At 41.7% G+C, this 16,159-nt stretch overlaps 1 protein-coding gene across 3 annotated transcripts in view; it reads left to right on the top strand.

The window, feature by feature from the left end:
• Window positions 1-13,308, top strand: part of LOC135880015 (N-acetylated-alpha-linked acidic dipeptidase 2-like) — a 41,553-nt gene extending 28,245 nt beyond the window's left edge. For 2 of the 3 annotated variants that reach the window (XM_065406101.1, XM_065406093.1), the window contains 6 exons: window positions 1,700-1,791; window positions 3,072-3,162; window positions 4,928-5,192; window positions 10,287-10,368; window positions 11,498-11,590; window positions 13,119-13,308. In XM_065406101.1, the coding sequence (XP_065262173.1) occupies window positions 1,700-1,791; window positions 3,072-3,162; window positions 4,928-5,192; window positions 10,287-10,368; window positions 11,498-11,590; window positions 13,119-13,308 (813 nt within the window). The remainder of the gene's footprint in view (window positions 1-1,699; window positions 1,792-3,071; window positions 3,163-4,927; window positions 5,193-10,286; window positions 10,369-11,497; window positions 11,591-13,118) is intronic. The other variant, XM_065406110.1, reaches the window with a different exon arrangement.
• The last annotated feature ends 2,851 nt before the right edge of the window (window positions 13,309-16,159 follow it).

Below are 16,159 nucleotides of genomic sequence, written 5' to 3'. Positions count from 1 at the left end.
GAGTGGAGGCTATGGGTAAAAGCAAGGTTATGCACTCGGCATAATCCTTTACGCTGGGCTGAAATCAGTCTTAAGGCCCCTTTACCCCCCTCTCCCTTACAAGTTATAAGGAGGAGTGTGGTGCATGAGGTAGAGATTTCTGAGGAGGGATGGGCTTAAGCATGATCCTCAGCATGGAATTGAGATCCCGCCTCTCTCTTTGGCCCTACACCTACTGCAAGGCAGGAATCATTTAATAGCCACATGGCAACACTTGCATTAATACAGGATTGGGTTCTCTTGTCCTGTTCGTCACATTTTAGCCTGGGCCTATACCTGCCAAACTCTGCATCGGCACTATAAAAGATCAACCCTGAAGCTATGTGAGAGCCTAGGATTGGATGTAAGCCACTGCAAACATGAGGTTCTATTCAGCTATTCCTGTGCTGTGGAAAAGACAAAAAATGGTTTTTACATTACCTGATAATGGTTTGGCCGATAATGTCAGGATAAAGTCTGTACTGGAGCACGGAGCCCTTCACTGTAGAGTTCAGCTTGCTCCTGCGGAGGTCTCGTTTTGAGTTTAGCCCCCAAACCTGAGCAAAGTGCGTGGGAAATGATAGCAGCCAGGCAGTTATTTCACAAGCTTGTTTTTCTGCTAGCTGCAGGCATAATCTCAGAGGTCGGAACCCTAAAGATTTTCAGTTTGGCGTGTATCTCTATAGCTATATATGTCTATAGATAGTCAATGCAGAAAGTGACCCCCTCCAGTATTCTGAAACGGTTCACTCCCAGCTTTGTAGTGCTTGTGTTTGTGAAATCTCCAGCTTTCCAGGTAAACGAGCTCGGGCTGGTTTTGCAAGCTCTGCTTGTCAAATTACTTCGGTTTGAGACCGGTATTGAAAGGACAAGATTATCTTCAGTCCTCGCTCTTGAAGGACAGTCTGGTGGTTGGGGACCTGGGTTCAATTCGCAGCTCTGCCACAGATACCCTGTTTGACCTTGGGCAAGTCATCGAATAAAACCTCTCCGTTTCCCCTCTGTATAATGGGGATAATAACGCTGACTTTGTCAGTCTTGTCTATTTAGATTCCAAATACTTTGAGGTAGGGACTGTCTCTTACTATGCACAATGGAGCCCTGATCTCAGTCAGGACTTCAAGGCACTCCCCTTATATAAATAATTATTATTATGGTCCAGATCCTGCCATCCAGTGCATCTGCTTTTCACTCCTCCAGTAGCACAAAGCAGCCATAATGTAGGCTCAACCTGTGTGTGGAGAATATCGCCCCTGGCTAGGGAGAACCTTGAGTGGGCTAGGGCTGTTGTCTCCCAGCTCCTACCATAGGGGGCATTCCCAAGGGGAAAGGAGTGTGGTTGGGGCATCCCAGGCTGCCACTCAGAGCATCCCTAAGGGCCGTAGTCCAATGGGCATAAGTCAGAGCAACCCTCAGCACTGCTCTAATTTACACCAGTGCTCTGGCCAGCCCCAGCATGGGGCTGGTGTCAAGAAGCCCCGCTCCTTCAAGTTGTTCCAAGTGCATGATGTACGTGGCTCAGGATCGGGACCCATAGATTATAAATAACATGCGTAAAGCCACATATGTGTTAACATTTGAGATCAAGAATAATGCAGATTAACGATATGCATCTCCTCTTGATAAAGTTCAACTGGAAGCGGAGACACTTTCATTTCGAGCATGTGCTTTGCCTCCCCAGATTGCAAGCCCTGATGAGGGTTATGAAGGCAAGTCTCTCTATGAGAGCTGGCTTGAAAAGGACCCCTCAACAGAAAGTAAAAGTCATCCCAGGCAAGTTCATGAAACTGTATGGGTTTTTTTTCCCCTTCCCCCTCGTCAGTGTTTCAAATGGATCACTGTGTGTTGTCTTTAAAAGCATCGTTGCCATTGATAGTGATGATACAAAACTATCTGGTAGCAGGTGAGTAGCTAGCAGTATCGATGACTTTAGGAAATGTTTTTGCAAAGCCACATTGGCGGTACCTGTGCCAATTACTAACCAAAAGTTTAAATGCCCTGTTAATAACACTTTGGAAGACAATCTAGTGCTGCATTCTTGTTAGGATAAACAAATGTTTCGTTAAAAGAAACTACAACAGTAAAGAAGGAGAGTTGTTCTTGTACTTCTCATTCTTTTTTGATGCAGTTGACTATAAAAGGCCATGACCTACTATATATACAAATGTGTACTTAAATTCCTTTAAATATGCAAGGTGATCTACAGTAAATGTTGCTATCTAAATTAAAACATCCCCATGGAAACTATACAGTTGTTTACGTGCTCCTGCCTGCTAAGGCTAAATCCTTACTCACAAGATGGGACTAATCATGTCAGTAAGGTAAATGGAATTTAGCCCCTAATGTTACTTGATTCAAGTGTCCCAAGTCCGTTGCCCCAATCTTGTAGCCCCTGCTCACATGAATTCAATGAGGTTTCTCACCTAAGTAAGCGCTAGGATCAGACTCCCTGAGCCGATCCTCGGCTGATACACATAGTTTTATTGACTTCAGTGGAGCTACAACAATTTGAGGAGCTGGCCTTTATTAGATTTAATTTCGTAGAAGCATGTATATGTACAAATAAACAAATCCGATCTAGAATGACATGCTTTTCCCCTCCTCCATATACTTGTGTGTGTTGTTCTCGGTTTCCTTTCCTCTGTGTTGCCGCCTCTGCCCAGCAGATGGCATTATCCACTTGAAATTAACACCAGCAACAGCCTCTTCCGCAATGGAAACTATTTGCAAGGCTTTGATTGTACAGTGGTCTGCCACATATAAACACATCTTTATATAGTCTCCCAACTGATTTCAGTCGACAGTAGATTATTAATGTTTGAGATCACCAAGATGCCCCAGGTCCCATTCTACAGCACTCTCACATCAGGCTCAATGTGTATCCTTTTCCAATGCATTCTTCATCTTAATAGCCTTACCTCACCGTTATGACCTTGCTTGTCAGAAGCCTTGTCCACAATACTTTGGAAACTCGGCTAGCAACACCTTGCATAATCATTCATACTAGATCTAACTGTAGCCTCATTTTGATACCTTTTCTTTTCTGCATGTAGAATAAACAAACTGGGATCAGGCAGTGATTTTGAAGCTTATTTTCAGCGTCTGGGAATTACATCAGGCAGAGCCCGTTATACAAAGAACAGGGTAAGGCATCCAGATTTCCTGAAAACAACTGATACCGAGGTTTGGCTTTATTTTGAGAACAGTGACTCTACCGTGGGATATTCAACAATTAAAAAACAAACAAAAAACTTTCAAAGTGTTGGTCCTGTGCTCACAGAAATGCAATTTTGGAATTTGTGAAGAAACAAACACTGGAAGGACAATTCACCCATGATGGTGATGTGTGCATTCTAAACCTCTAGTTACACAAAGAGGGCCCTTGATGAAGAAGTGTAGATGGAGTCAGCTCCTGGTCGCCGCTGTCATTCCCACACACATCACATTGTCCCCTTGCATGTATTTTCTTTCATTCTAGTGACACATTGCCTCATAAGTGAAAAACCACACTTGTAACCCACCACAGTAAGGGAAAGGTTTGTCCAATTTTTCCTTTAAACTACAGTTTTACGTTTAAACCAGTTTACAAGTGTTTCATTAGCACTAACGGTCAAGGTCCTACAATGTCAGGGCCAACTGGAATTTAAGACTGAGGCCTTGTCTAAAAGTTTTGTCGTTTTAACCATACAGGCATACTGAAAGCTGCAACTCTCTCTTGCTCTCTCCCCCAGATATAGGCACAATTACACTGACATAAAAGGGCTTATATCTGTATAGCTTATTCTGATTCAGTAAAGCAAAATGATCCAAACAGATACTGGTATGTAGTAGCATAACTGCATCAGCAAAAAAATCACACTCCTTACAGACATAGATAAGTCAGTAAAAATGTTTAAGTTTAGGTCAGGCTGTAGACATTTGGTAAAACTGAACCTTTTTGGAGGAAAAAAAAAATCAAGCTGAGATGCAGAAGATATATATCTAACAATCCTAATGAAGTTCTTTTAAAGATTCTAGGATCATTATTTGTCAAGCTCCATATGTTTGCATGATGCTTTACAGAAAACTCGGGGCCTGATTCTTTACCATTCAGTATCCATAGCCATTTTAAAATGTGTAAGATGGGTATGAAGTGCTTCCAAATCAGAGCTGTAGCTTTTTTTTACTACCCACTTAGCACAAGTGTAAGTGGTTACACAGGATGGAGTGGACAATCAGGCCTTAGCTCTCTGCCCTGAGGAGCTAACCTATGGTTTTAAAATATTCTGTTAGTTCAAGAGCAGTTGGAAAGAGACACTGTCCATAAAGAGATCAATGTTTGAAAGAGGTCAGCATTGGAGGCTGTTTTTTCAGGGGGGAGGAAGCATGCATTTCATGGAGGAAGGCAGCTCAGCACGTAAGAAGTGGAAGATAATTCTAAGGATAGAATGCTGGATGAAAGAGTGGAGCGTACAAGGAAAGAAGACAAGAATAGAGAATGGAAAGATTATAGTCCTGGGGCAAGATGATGAGGAGGAAATGAGGGAAGAGATGTAGGTGGTGGCTGAATTGCACAAGATCCAACGGGACTACTGTTTTGCACTTGTGCTACTCAAACAACCACATTGTTTTGCTTGTTGGCAATGAGTCAGTGGGTATTGGAGCTCAGGATGGGGCCAGAAAGAGGCCACCATAGACAGACAGTAAGGATTGCTGCACACTTTTGTTCTGCCATAGTACCCCATGAATTTGGATTGCTTTTTTCCTCATAGGAGCCTCACAGCAGTAAGGACAGTAATTCATCTGTGTCTGGAAAAGAGCTATCATGATACGGAAGTTGTGGTGATCTATTGTTGGCCATTTCTGACCAATTTCATCCCTCAAACTGGCTTCAGTTACAACATCTGAGACTTTGTTCATTCTTTTTCAGAGAGCAGACAAGTTCAGCAATTACCCAGTTTACCACACCGTCTATGAGACTTTTGAGTTAGTAGAACGATTTTATGACCCCACATTCACGAAACAGCTTACTGTTGCCCAGTTACGAGGAGGACTGGTGTATGAACTGGCAGACTCCCAGGTCATTCCTTTCAACTGCCAAGATTATGGAGAAGCCTTAAGAAAATACACAAATAGAATCTATAATTTGACCAAGAAACATGAAGAACAGGTAGAGACTTACGGAGTGTCATTTGGTGAGTAATGACCGTGCAGACATTAAACGTTTATATGTCCTGAGTGCATCAATTAGAAGTACACAAAGGGAAGAAATATGGTTGTTTGTATCTATGAAGCTGGACTTTGAGTTTCAGTGTGCCTTGTAGCAGAATAAAACAACTCATTTTAAGATCTCCCTAAGTTTCTCAATATAATGAAGGTTTAAAAAGTTACTGTCAAAATGTCTCTTATAACACGGTCACGCTGTATATTACCTCATTCTTTACTTAGGGCAGAATCTCTTGAGTAGAGAAAGGGTGGTCTAGAGGTTAGCCTGCTAGCCTGGCACTTGAAACATATGGGTTCAAATCCCTGCTCAACTGTGGACTCTGCTGTGTTTGACCTTGGACAGATCACTTAGGGTCAGCTTTTTAAAGGTATTTTGGTGCTTAACTTCTATTGAAATTAATGGAATTTAGACATCTGAGGATCTGTGCCAAGGTACCTAAATACCTTTAAATATCTGGGCCTTGGCCTCTCTGTCCATCAGTAAAATGGGGATAATAGTACTTCCCTACCTGATGAGGATAAATACATGAAGGAGTGTGAGATGCTCAGATACTATGGTAATACCTTAGGTAAAAAAATTAAAGCGCAAGCTTGGGCAGGAGTTCTCTGCAGGATTAGAGAAGAAGGAATCCTCCTCACAGGCCAAAAAGCCCCAGTGGCCTTTTACTCTGTAACTACTGGTCCTATGCCTTTGAGACCCTAGGTGTCCAAAGATGAGGGGCAGGAACTGGGTTTTATCTAGTGAATGAGTGCATATGGAAATAGCTTCAGGTAGCTGAAAAATAAAAAAATGGAGCCAGTTTGCTTATTTGAATTTTTATTTCAAAAGTTAATCTAAAACATTTATTTTAAAGAATAAAGTTTCCAAAATATATTGTAAAAGGCACTTTCCTGAATTAATTCCTGTTCGAACTAGAGCATATCTTTTAGAAAAACATCCAGTCTCGATTTAAAAGTTTCCAGTGATGGAAAATCCACCACAGCCCTGTTCCAATGGTTAATTACTCTCATTATTGAAAATGTGTTCCTTCTTTTGAGTGTAAACCTGTCCAGCTTTAGCTTCCAGTCATTGCATCTTGTTTTACTTTTGTTTGCTAGACTGAAGAGCCTTCTACTACCAAATTTCTGTTCCCAGTGTAGACACATACAGATCAAGTCACCCCTTACCCTTCTTTTTGATAAGCTAAACAGATGGAGTTCTTTGAGTCTGATACTGTGAGGCAGGTTTTCCAGTCCTTTAATCATGCTTGTGATTCTTCTCTGAACCTGCAGCAAAAAAAATAGTGATCAGCTTTAGCAATCTACTGAAAGTTATTTACTGTTCCTTTTGTTTTGCTCTATCATACTAGAGTATCTAACAGTGCTAATTTATAGATCGTTTTCACAATATTATGCAATAAAATTCATTCACAGTTGTGACCATGGTTGCTGAAGGGGCCACGCTGAGATGGCTCAATCAGGGCAAACTGCAAAAAATAGGAGACGATCCCCAAAGCTGGTGGTTTATTTTCACCAAACCAGTAACCAAACAGCTTCTGTAATACCTTACTCGTTACCAAGAAACCAAAATACAGTTCCCTTTAAGCAGTCCAGCCTTTGGCTCCCACCCAGACAGCCAAGTCTAATATAGTGAGGGTTACTAAAGACCTTATTCACCATATATAAAGTTCTACCCATCCCAAGAGACTGGACACATTGCCCAGCAGGTCAATGAATATTTCAGATCTTACCTAAATACACGCTTACAGCCAGTTCTTATTAACTATACATCTAAGATTTATTAATAAAAAGAAAAGAAAGAGAGTTGCTATGGTTAAAGATCATTATACATACAGATATGAACAAAGTCAGTGGTTTGAGCATTGGCCTGCTAAACCCAGGGTTGTGAGTTCAATCCTTGATGGGGCCATTTAGGGAACTGGGGTAAAAATCTGTCTGGGGATTGGTCCTGCTTTGAGCAAGCGGTTGGACTAGATGACCTCCTGAGGTGCTTCCAACCCTGATATTCTATGATTCTAAGTTCTCAGGTCAGTTTCATGGCAGAGATGGTGAGGCTGCTGATTTGTAAAAATCCTTCTGGAGTCAATTTAAAAGGCCGTCCATGTGCAGTGTTTGTTCAAATTCTTCCATAAGAATTGTAGGGTTAATTCAGAGTAGACCGGGAGGCCTCAGTCTTGCGGGCTTAGACTTTTCCTGTCAAAGTTTAAGCAGATCTGAGATATCAAGGATCAGGCCCCAGGCTTTCTTTATAGCTTGAAGCCAGTTGTGGTCACAGCAGGCCTTCCTTGGCTGAACAATAAGTAATGCATACTGTTGCTTTGAAGCTAATCTGTTTCCTAGGCATATACCCATAACTAGTTACATTCATTAGCATGAGGCAATTAATCATTCCAACAGTTCACAGGTAGTTTACTATGTGGAATTTACAAGTTTCAAAGAGAAATGAGAACAATAATATTATTACACCACAAGTCCCATCTAAATGATAATATTCCCTTTTGATCTCTGAATCAATAGACTACATTGATGATATCATTAGAAACAGGAACAAAATTTTAGCATCTACAAGCTAATTAGATCACGTTAAACTTCTAACAAGATAAAGATAAACACAGACAAATATGACAATAGAACCTCAGAGTTACGAACACCAGAGTTATGAACTGACTGATCAACCACACACCTGATTTGGAACCAGAAGTATGCAATTATGCAGCAGCAGAGACAAAAAAAAAAAAGAAGCAAATACAGTACAGTACTGCGTTACTGCATTAAATGTAAACTACTAAAAAATAAAGGGAAAGTTTAAAAAAGGATTTACAAGGTAAGAAAACTGTTTCAGTGTTTGTTTCATTTAAATTAAGATTGTTAAAAGCAGCATTTTTCTTCTGCATAGTAAAGTTTCAAAGTGTATTAATTAAGTCAAAGCTGTAAACTTTTGAAAAAACAACCATAATGTTTTGTTCAGCCTTACGAACATCCTCCATTCCTGAGTGTTCATAACTCTGAGGTTCTACTGTAGTATCTATTCTTGATTCTCTAACAATACCAGCCCACATATCAAGGGTCTATCTACAAGGAATGGCCCTGTTTACCATTTCAATACTGTTCTAATATGTCCTTAAGGGTTGCTTTTAAGTCACTCAGCCTTCTGTGTTGCTTAACCCTCACTGATTCAGCATCACAATAGTATTCTGGGATGATGCATTTACATGACTTTGTTAGCCTTTGTCATAGCATTGTGATATTGCCAACGCCAGACATTCAAAAATCATAACTCAGGCCCAGTGAACTCATGGGATTGGCTTAAAATCATTATTTAAAAAATAATACACCTCTACCTCGATATAACGCTGTCCTCGGGAGCCAAAAAATCTTACCGCGTTATAGGTGAAACCGCGTTATATTGAACTTGCTTTGATCCACCAGAGTGCGCAGCCCCGCCCCCCCGGAGCACTGCTTTACCGCGTTATATCCAAATTCGTGTTATATCGGGTTGCGTTATATCAAGGTAGCGGTGTAATAAATTGAGCTTATTTGCCTTTCGGGTTCAGGTTTTCAAGTTTTCCTCTGCAACAATGAGGGCTAGAAACTTTTTTTTTTTTTTAATACAAATTTCTCTCATAATCACGTGATTCCAGAAAGTGGAGCTTAAAGAAACATACATTTTGTAAGTATTGTGATTTTTAAAAAAGAAGTAGAGTGAGCAACACTGGCATTGTTTGTGATAAATAAACTTGTATGTTTTCAGGAGACCTTTTCCCTAGTCAGCCCTCTCCTTCTGCTTGTGAAACATGAGCTGTTGTGAAACGGTGGCTAGAATGTCAACAATGGCTAAACGCTGTCCTTGCACGTACACACAGCTCTCATTCAGTGTACAGAGGCAGCCAAGCACAGAAACATGACATTGGGGGGTGATTCAACTCTCTTGATATAAACAATCAGAGGGGAGGTGGCTTTATATGGAGGGAGCTACTTTAGATTAGCCAGGGCTTTCTGAAACTCGTGGTTAAATTTGAAATAGTCTGAAGCTTCCCTTTTGCCTACAGAACTTGTATGTTTGGCAAGGTTCTAAAATTTCCCCTTTTTGCAAGTTTGCCCCTGTTGCTCAATGAACCAGAACCAATTTTTTTGGGGGGGGGAGAGGGAGGTAGGAGAATTAGCTGTAGAAATGAAATAGACGCCGTTATCCAAGTCCTGTCCACCCTGGCTGCGGTGGAACCAGTACAGCTCTGTGTCTGCGTAGGGAGAGCCTTCCCCAAGGGCTGTGGCTGCCCTGTATGCCACAGAACTCAGTCCCACAGGGACTTTTGCCAGTAGCCGTTAAGAGGGCTTGGGCATGTTGCCAGGGAAAGAGTGGGGACGAGCTTGGGGAGGGAGAGGGGGGGATGTTCTGCAACTACAATGATCCAACGGGCCTGCACTCCCACATAATGGGAGACAATCCAGGTGTTGAGTAGCAGCTGTAGAATGGCTCTACCACCATCCTATGCCTTGGCCAGGAGGGTTCCTCCCCAACGGGATCTCATTACACCAAGTCTGTCTTGGTATGGACAGGGAAAGAGCTCACATAAAACAAGCAAAGGGTGGGGTGGAAATCTCCTAAGGTGAAAATGGTGCAATCCTTGTACAGGCAGGCACAAGTGCTGGAAATGTTGATACATGTCAAGTTTCTTCTTGTAAAGTCTGCAGTAAAATTAAAATTGCAGATCCAGGGTTTTCCTCCTCCCCATCCACCCCAATCTCAGAACTTTTGCTTTACCAGAGGTTCCCCAAGAATCGTTCTCAGCATATTTAAATTAAATATTATTTTAATGCCTCTTTGTAGAAGTTTTATTAGACATTCTTCCTCAGCACTGCTGCCATGGTTAAAATAGGTTTTCCATGTTATGAGAGGGCACTGCAGCCCTTTAAAAGTCAGATCCAGAAGAAATGGGGAAGCCAAGGATTCCTTGTCAAGTCAGTAAATAAAATAAATACAAAGTTTTCCTCAGTAAGTGAAATGTTTATTGTTCAAGGCTCTTCGTGTGATGCTGAAGTAAAAAAGGATTTTCTATGTATAGGTCCCCTTTTTTCTGCTGTGACGAATTTCACAGAAGCTGCTGCTGATTTTCACAGAAGACTTAAAGAGGTTGATGTGAATAAGTAAGTTAAAATAAACCAGTCTTGACAAATTCGCCTCCAGGCTCCTCAACTTTGTTTGCTGAGGGCCAAGTCCTGCAATCCTGAATCAGGCCTTGGTCAGCAAAAACTGACTTTGAAATCAATATGAGTTTTGCCTGAGTGAGGATTTGGATCTCAACACATTCTGTTTCCTGGGCGCACTCACCAATGAACAGTATGAGCTTTGTGATAATTTTAGTGAAAATCTTATATAATGTAATGAACATATTTTTCACGTAAAGCAGCAGCTAGTGAAAAGTTAGTATCTTCTTTCTTTGGTGGGTTCTTTCTAGTACTTTAATAAAACACAAGTTTCCGTTGCTCTTAAAAGGGCAGCCTCCCATTTTGTTGCTTATATTAATGGGAAGTTCCCCCAGTCTAACATGCAGTTTTTTCCTTCAAGTTTGTGTGAAATCAGTCTGAAACAGCATCTTCTGGAATCAACAGTCCTAGTTTGAAAGACCATGTGATTCTAATCACAGTTTAGAGCCCATCTTCTTCTGTAGCACTGGGCAACGCATGTAACACCTGTGTTTCATTTTCCTCATTTATATCATGATACTTGTCAGCCTAATCAGGTGCATAGGAAGGAGTAACTAGCTAATATTTGTTTAGTGCTTTGTAAACTAGAACAGGGCTGGCAATGGTTTTCCTATCCCAGAAATATTTTTGAGAGTTTGGAAATTTTTATTGTTCTGCCTCAGAATGAAACTGAGACTTTTGAAGTTTTTCAGTGAAAAGCCTATAGTGTGGTAGTTAGGGCACTCACCTGGGAGATGAGAGAACTGGGTTCAGGTCCCTGCTTTGCCTAATTTGGAGCAGGAACTTGAATCCAGGTCTCCCACATCCTAGGTGAGTGCCCTAACCACAAGGCCATTGCCTATTCTGGGGTTTGAAGGTGTCTTCCTCTCTCTCTGGTTTTGACCAAAACTTCGCCTGAGAAACCTTTCTTCGTGAAAGTTTCATCAAAGCCAGTATGTTCCCAGGAGCAGTTTTGGTTTCACCTAATCAGCTTTTCTGACTAAAAAATAATGTTGAAAAATTCTCAGCCAGCTCTAGAAAACCATGTAGTTCATACATTTTCATGCATTGTTGTCTTCATCCCCCGCAGTCCAATTGCTGTGCGAATCATGAATGATCAGCTGATGTTTGTGGAAAGAGCTTTCATCGATCCTCTTGGTTTACCAGGCAGGAAATTTTACAGGTAAGGCAACAAGTTATGCAGACTACTAAAAAGCATTGATTGTGCTATGACTCTTCAACTTTTTCATATTATGAACAGCTTCCTAAAATAGAAATTCTCATGTAAACACCTCCTGCACCTTCGCCGTGGCATCGAGAGGGCTTGGTTACAAGGAACAGTAACTAGGACAGTGCTAAAGAAATAAGATGAAAATAACTGTGCTGGTTACAGCAGTGTGAGGACATCCCTCTGCTGATTCCATCCCTCCTGACGGTGGAGCAGATTTGGGAGAAGGAGAGGGTGCCGAAAGACATGAGGTTGTGATCTACATCCTTTATGTAGCTCAACAACACATTTGGGCTATTGAGCTTCTCCTGTTGGGTGTAGGACTGTATTTTTAGTAATATTAAATGTCTCTGAATTTTGCTCTTAAATTTCAAAGCATTTCACAATCTTTAACACATTTATCCTCACACATCCCTGTGAGGTAGGGAAGGGCTGTTATTGCCCAGTTTTTACAGCTGTGAAACTGAGACACAGAGAAGCTAAATGACTTGTCAAAGGTCACAGGGTGAAGCAGGGATTGAACCCATGTCTTCCCAACTCCTGTGCTAACCATTGGACCATCCTTCTTGTCAGCTAGTAAGGTTTGCTTATATCCTAGAAGGATTTTCATTTGAATGCCGTAATGCTATTCTATCTTACAAGGAAAGTACATTGTAAGATGTATAGTCATAAAGCTATGGTGATAGAACAGTTTCCCCCTTTGGTGTCTATACCAAAATGAGGCTATACCTCATTTTGCCCCAATGCCTCAGTTTCATTGAAGTACCCAGTTATCTGAGAGAAGGGATGCCAGTGTTGTGGCCCTCTGGCCAAATCAGAAGTCCTTCAATCCCAGGGCACACAAAAAATTTGATCATTACCTGTTAGGCTCACTCCCTCTGGGGCACCTGGCATTGGCCACTGTCGGTAGACAGGATACTGGGCTAGATGGACCTTTGGTCTGACCCAGTACGGCCGTTCTTATGTTATGTTCTTAAAATCCAAAGCCAATCTTTATCTCTTTCTAAGCTAAATAGTGTTCAGGCGTCCTCAAATGCCAACAGCCTTCCAGGAAGCAACCGCTCACCCTCCCACTACTAAATCCTTCCCCGTGCTTGCAAGGGTTTCAGCTGGAGCTGCTCACATTTTTTTTCCCCACATAGTGTGACTTTTTGGACAGCTCAGGTTTTTGCATCATTTAGAGTGTACTGCTATTTCAGCTAAGCAGAGAAATTCAACTTGGGGGCAAACATTTTTCATTTTCCCATGAAAGGGGGGAGCCAGTAATTTTTCATTTTGGCCAAAAAATGAAACCAAAATCCACTGAAACTTCAAATGATGTTAAATTCACTGAAAATTTACTTAAAACAAAAAAACAGCTCTAGTTCTAGCACAATTTTTGCTCTTTCTCTCAGGGATTCCCCCCAGCCGTGTCTCAGTAGCTCCCCTTGTTCTCCCTAATATCCCTCCTTCCCGCCTAAGGCTTTTTTCTCTTTCCCCACAGGCACATTGTTTTTGCTCCGAGCAGCCACAACAAGTACGCTGGAGAGTCATTCCCAGGGATCTACGATGCCGTGTTCGATATAGAAAACAAAGCGGATCAGCGCAAAGCCTGGGAAGAAGTAAAGAGGCAGATCTCCATTGCAGTCTTCACCGTGCAGGCTGCAGCAGGGACTCTGAAGGACGTAGCATAGGGACAAGGCACCAGCAGGCTTGAACACATAGCCTAACTCTTAAAAAATGGCAGTCAGTGTACTAGACTTCCACTTTGTGCATAGTATTTACTCGGGTTGCAATATAACCAGCCTTTTGCATACAGAAGTCCCCTGGGAGTTAGTGAGAGCTGTTGGTGTTATGGGACTGTTGGTTAAGGAACCAGTGTTGGTTCTCTGAGACTGGCAAAAGATCCACTAATTTTGGGACCTCAGTTTTTGGGTTCTGAGCACTTCTGAAAATCAAGCTCCCAAGCTGCATCTGCACTAGAGAAACTAGAACCTGCCACTGGTGCAGTTTTGTTAGTGGTAGCAGGTGGAAGTCATAATGCAGACAGAGCTCAGGGGTTTAACACCATGTGTCTTAATGGTGTTCTGAGCAGGATTAAACAACATGGTAAGAATGCCTGAACTCTGTCCACACTAGAGCTTCCATCACTGAGGCAGCTTTTGCACTGGGTCTGATCCACTATGGCTACGCCTATGACCTAATTTTCCTAGTGTGGACAATGATTTAGGGCATAGGAATTGCAGTACTGGATCAGACCCATGGTTCATCTAGTCCAGTATCATGTCTCTGACAGTGGTCAGCACCACATGCTTCAGAGAAAGGTACAAGAAACTCACAGCCATCCCCTCATAGAGATTGATATACTGTGCATCATCAGGCTTTATCTCCCTACCCATAGTCTTTGATTGTGGGTGTGATTATAAAAGATGGTGAGCACCCACAATCCCAACTTACTTCAATGGTATTAGGTGTTCTCCTCCTCTGAAAACTCCAGTTCTAGGTGTCCCATGCTGCACATCCATAATCAGTGAACAGTGGACAATGTAGGTCCAGATGCTTTTTATGCCATTTTTAATAATCAAATGAAGTACTAAAAAAATCTATTTCTATGCAGAAGTTTTGAAAACCCGTAGGCTGAGATTTACAAAGGGGATCGGGGGGGAGTTAGGCATCAAAATCCCTTTTTGAAATTTTCCTTCTGAAAATCCCAGACTTATGCAATATCACTACCCAGGTGCTTTTAAGAGGGAAAAGAGCCAGTAGAGAATCACCATCCCTCCTGTGATGAGCTATCTGCTCCATTTGTAACATGCCATCACTTTCCTCTCATCAGCTGTTATTCATCGTGCCCTCTTTAATTGGGAAAGCTATTTTATACCATGCTCTCACCCACCAGCTGATGTCTGATGACAGAGGCGGAAAGTGTTTTCCCAGAATGCTATTAATTACTGTTCTGAGCAGAAGGGATGGAACGCTCGGCATTTCTCCTTCAACTTCTACAGGACTAAACGACACACAATTTTTTTCTTCTGATGTTCCCAGTTAAAACTTTAATGTGAAACTTATAGTTATTTTAAATTCCAGGGATGAAGGAAGAAAGTAAAATGACCAGACAAAAAGGGAACTGAAACGCTTTTCAGAAACCATACGCCGGATATAAAAAGAAGAAAATATTCTAAGAGTGGGGATTTTCCTCAGTGACTTGGCCAACATTCCCTCTCTTCCCCAGGGTGTGCAATATGGTAGCTTACCTTCAGTTCCCACGGTGGCTGCATTTCTGTGGCTCTGGCTGCATATAAGGGTTATGAGGTCTTTCAGGCTGTCGATATAAATGGATAATATTAAAAATCACTTACACTACCCTCCACAACTCCATTTACACAGTGCCTATGTTTTGATTCATTTATTCAACCTGTCTGAAGCAATCTGTGGGTCATGTAACTGAAAAACATCCAATCCTCAGCGTTTAAAGCCTAATATGGGACAATAAAGCAGTTTGACAAAATTAAATTTGGATGAAACTTGATGTTTGGTTTGCTAGATGTCTCTCAGAAAAATAACTTCAGGGAAACCCTGCCAAATAGTTTAGCTCTGCTGTTTAAAATGGTCAGTCAGTTTTTAATTCATTTTCACTGGAAACCAGGAGGAAAAAAGCCTTACTATTAATGGGGTGGGTGGGGATGCTAAAAGGCAGGTTCAAATCCAGCCCAGGTTAACAGTGATCAACCATTTAGTGGCTATTTTAGTGGCTTTTGTCCAGATCCTAGGGGACAGGTGTCAACATAAGAAAAATTTCTAGCAAAACTAACTTTTAATTGCCATCTGTATTCTCAGCCTTACAAGAGAGACCATAGCTTGAACCAGGTTAGAGACTGACCTATCTTGAATGAGTGTGTTCACACAAGGGTTTAATGCAGTTAAGAACATAAGAACGGCTATAGCGGGTCAGACCAAAGGTCCATCTAGCCCAGTATCCTGTCATACAACAATGGCCAATGCCAGGTGCCACAGAGGGAATGAACAGAACAGGTAATCATCGAGTGACCGCTGTCGCCCATTCCCAGCTTCTGGCAAACAGAGGCTAGGGCACCATCCCTGACGGTCCTGGCTAATAGCCATTAATGGACCTATCCTCCATGAACTTTAGTTCTTTTTTTAACCCTGTTATAGTCTTGGCCTTCACAACATCCTCTGGCAAGGAGTTCCACAGGTTGACTGCATGTTGTGTGAAAAAATACTTCCTTTTTATGAGAAGGAGTAAATAACACTTCCTTATTTACTTTCTCTACACCAGTCATGATTTTATAGACCTCTATCATGTCCCTCCTTAGTCATCTCTTTTCCAAGCTGAAAAGCCCCAGTCTTATTAATCTCTCCTCATATGGCAGCCATTCCATACCCCTAATAATTTTTGTTGTCCTTTTCTGAACCTTTTCCAATTCCAATATATCTTTTTTGAGATGGGGTGACCACATCTGCAAGCAGTATTCAAGATGTGGGCGAACCATGGATTTATATAGAGGCAACATGATATTTTCTGTC

Source organism: Emys orbicularis, chromosome 1 (assembly GCF_028017835.1).
Source record: "Emys orbicularis isolate rEmyOrb1 chromosome 1, rEmyOrb1.hap1, whole genome shotgun sequence".
NCBI lineage: Eukaryota > Metazoa > Chordata > Testudines > Emydidae > Emys > Emys orbicularis.
Note: the sequence above shows the minus strand (reverse complement) of the source record. Positions and strands in the feature narration are given on the sequence as shown.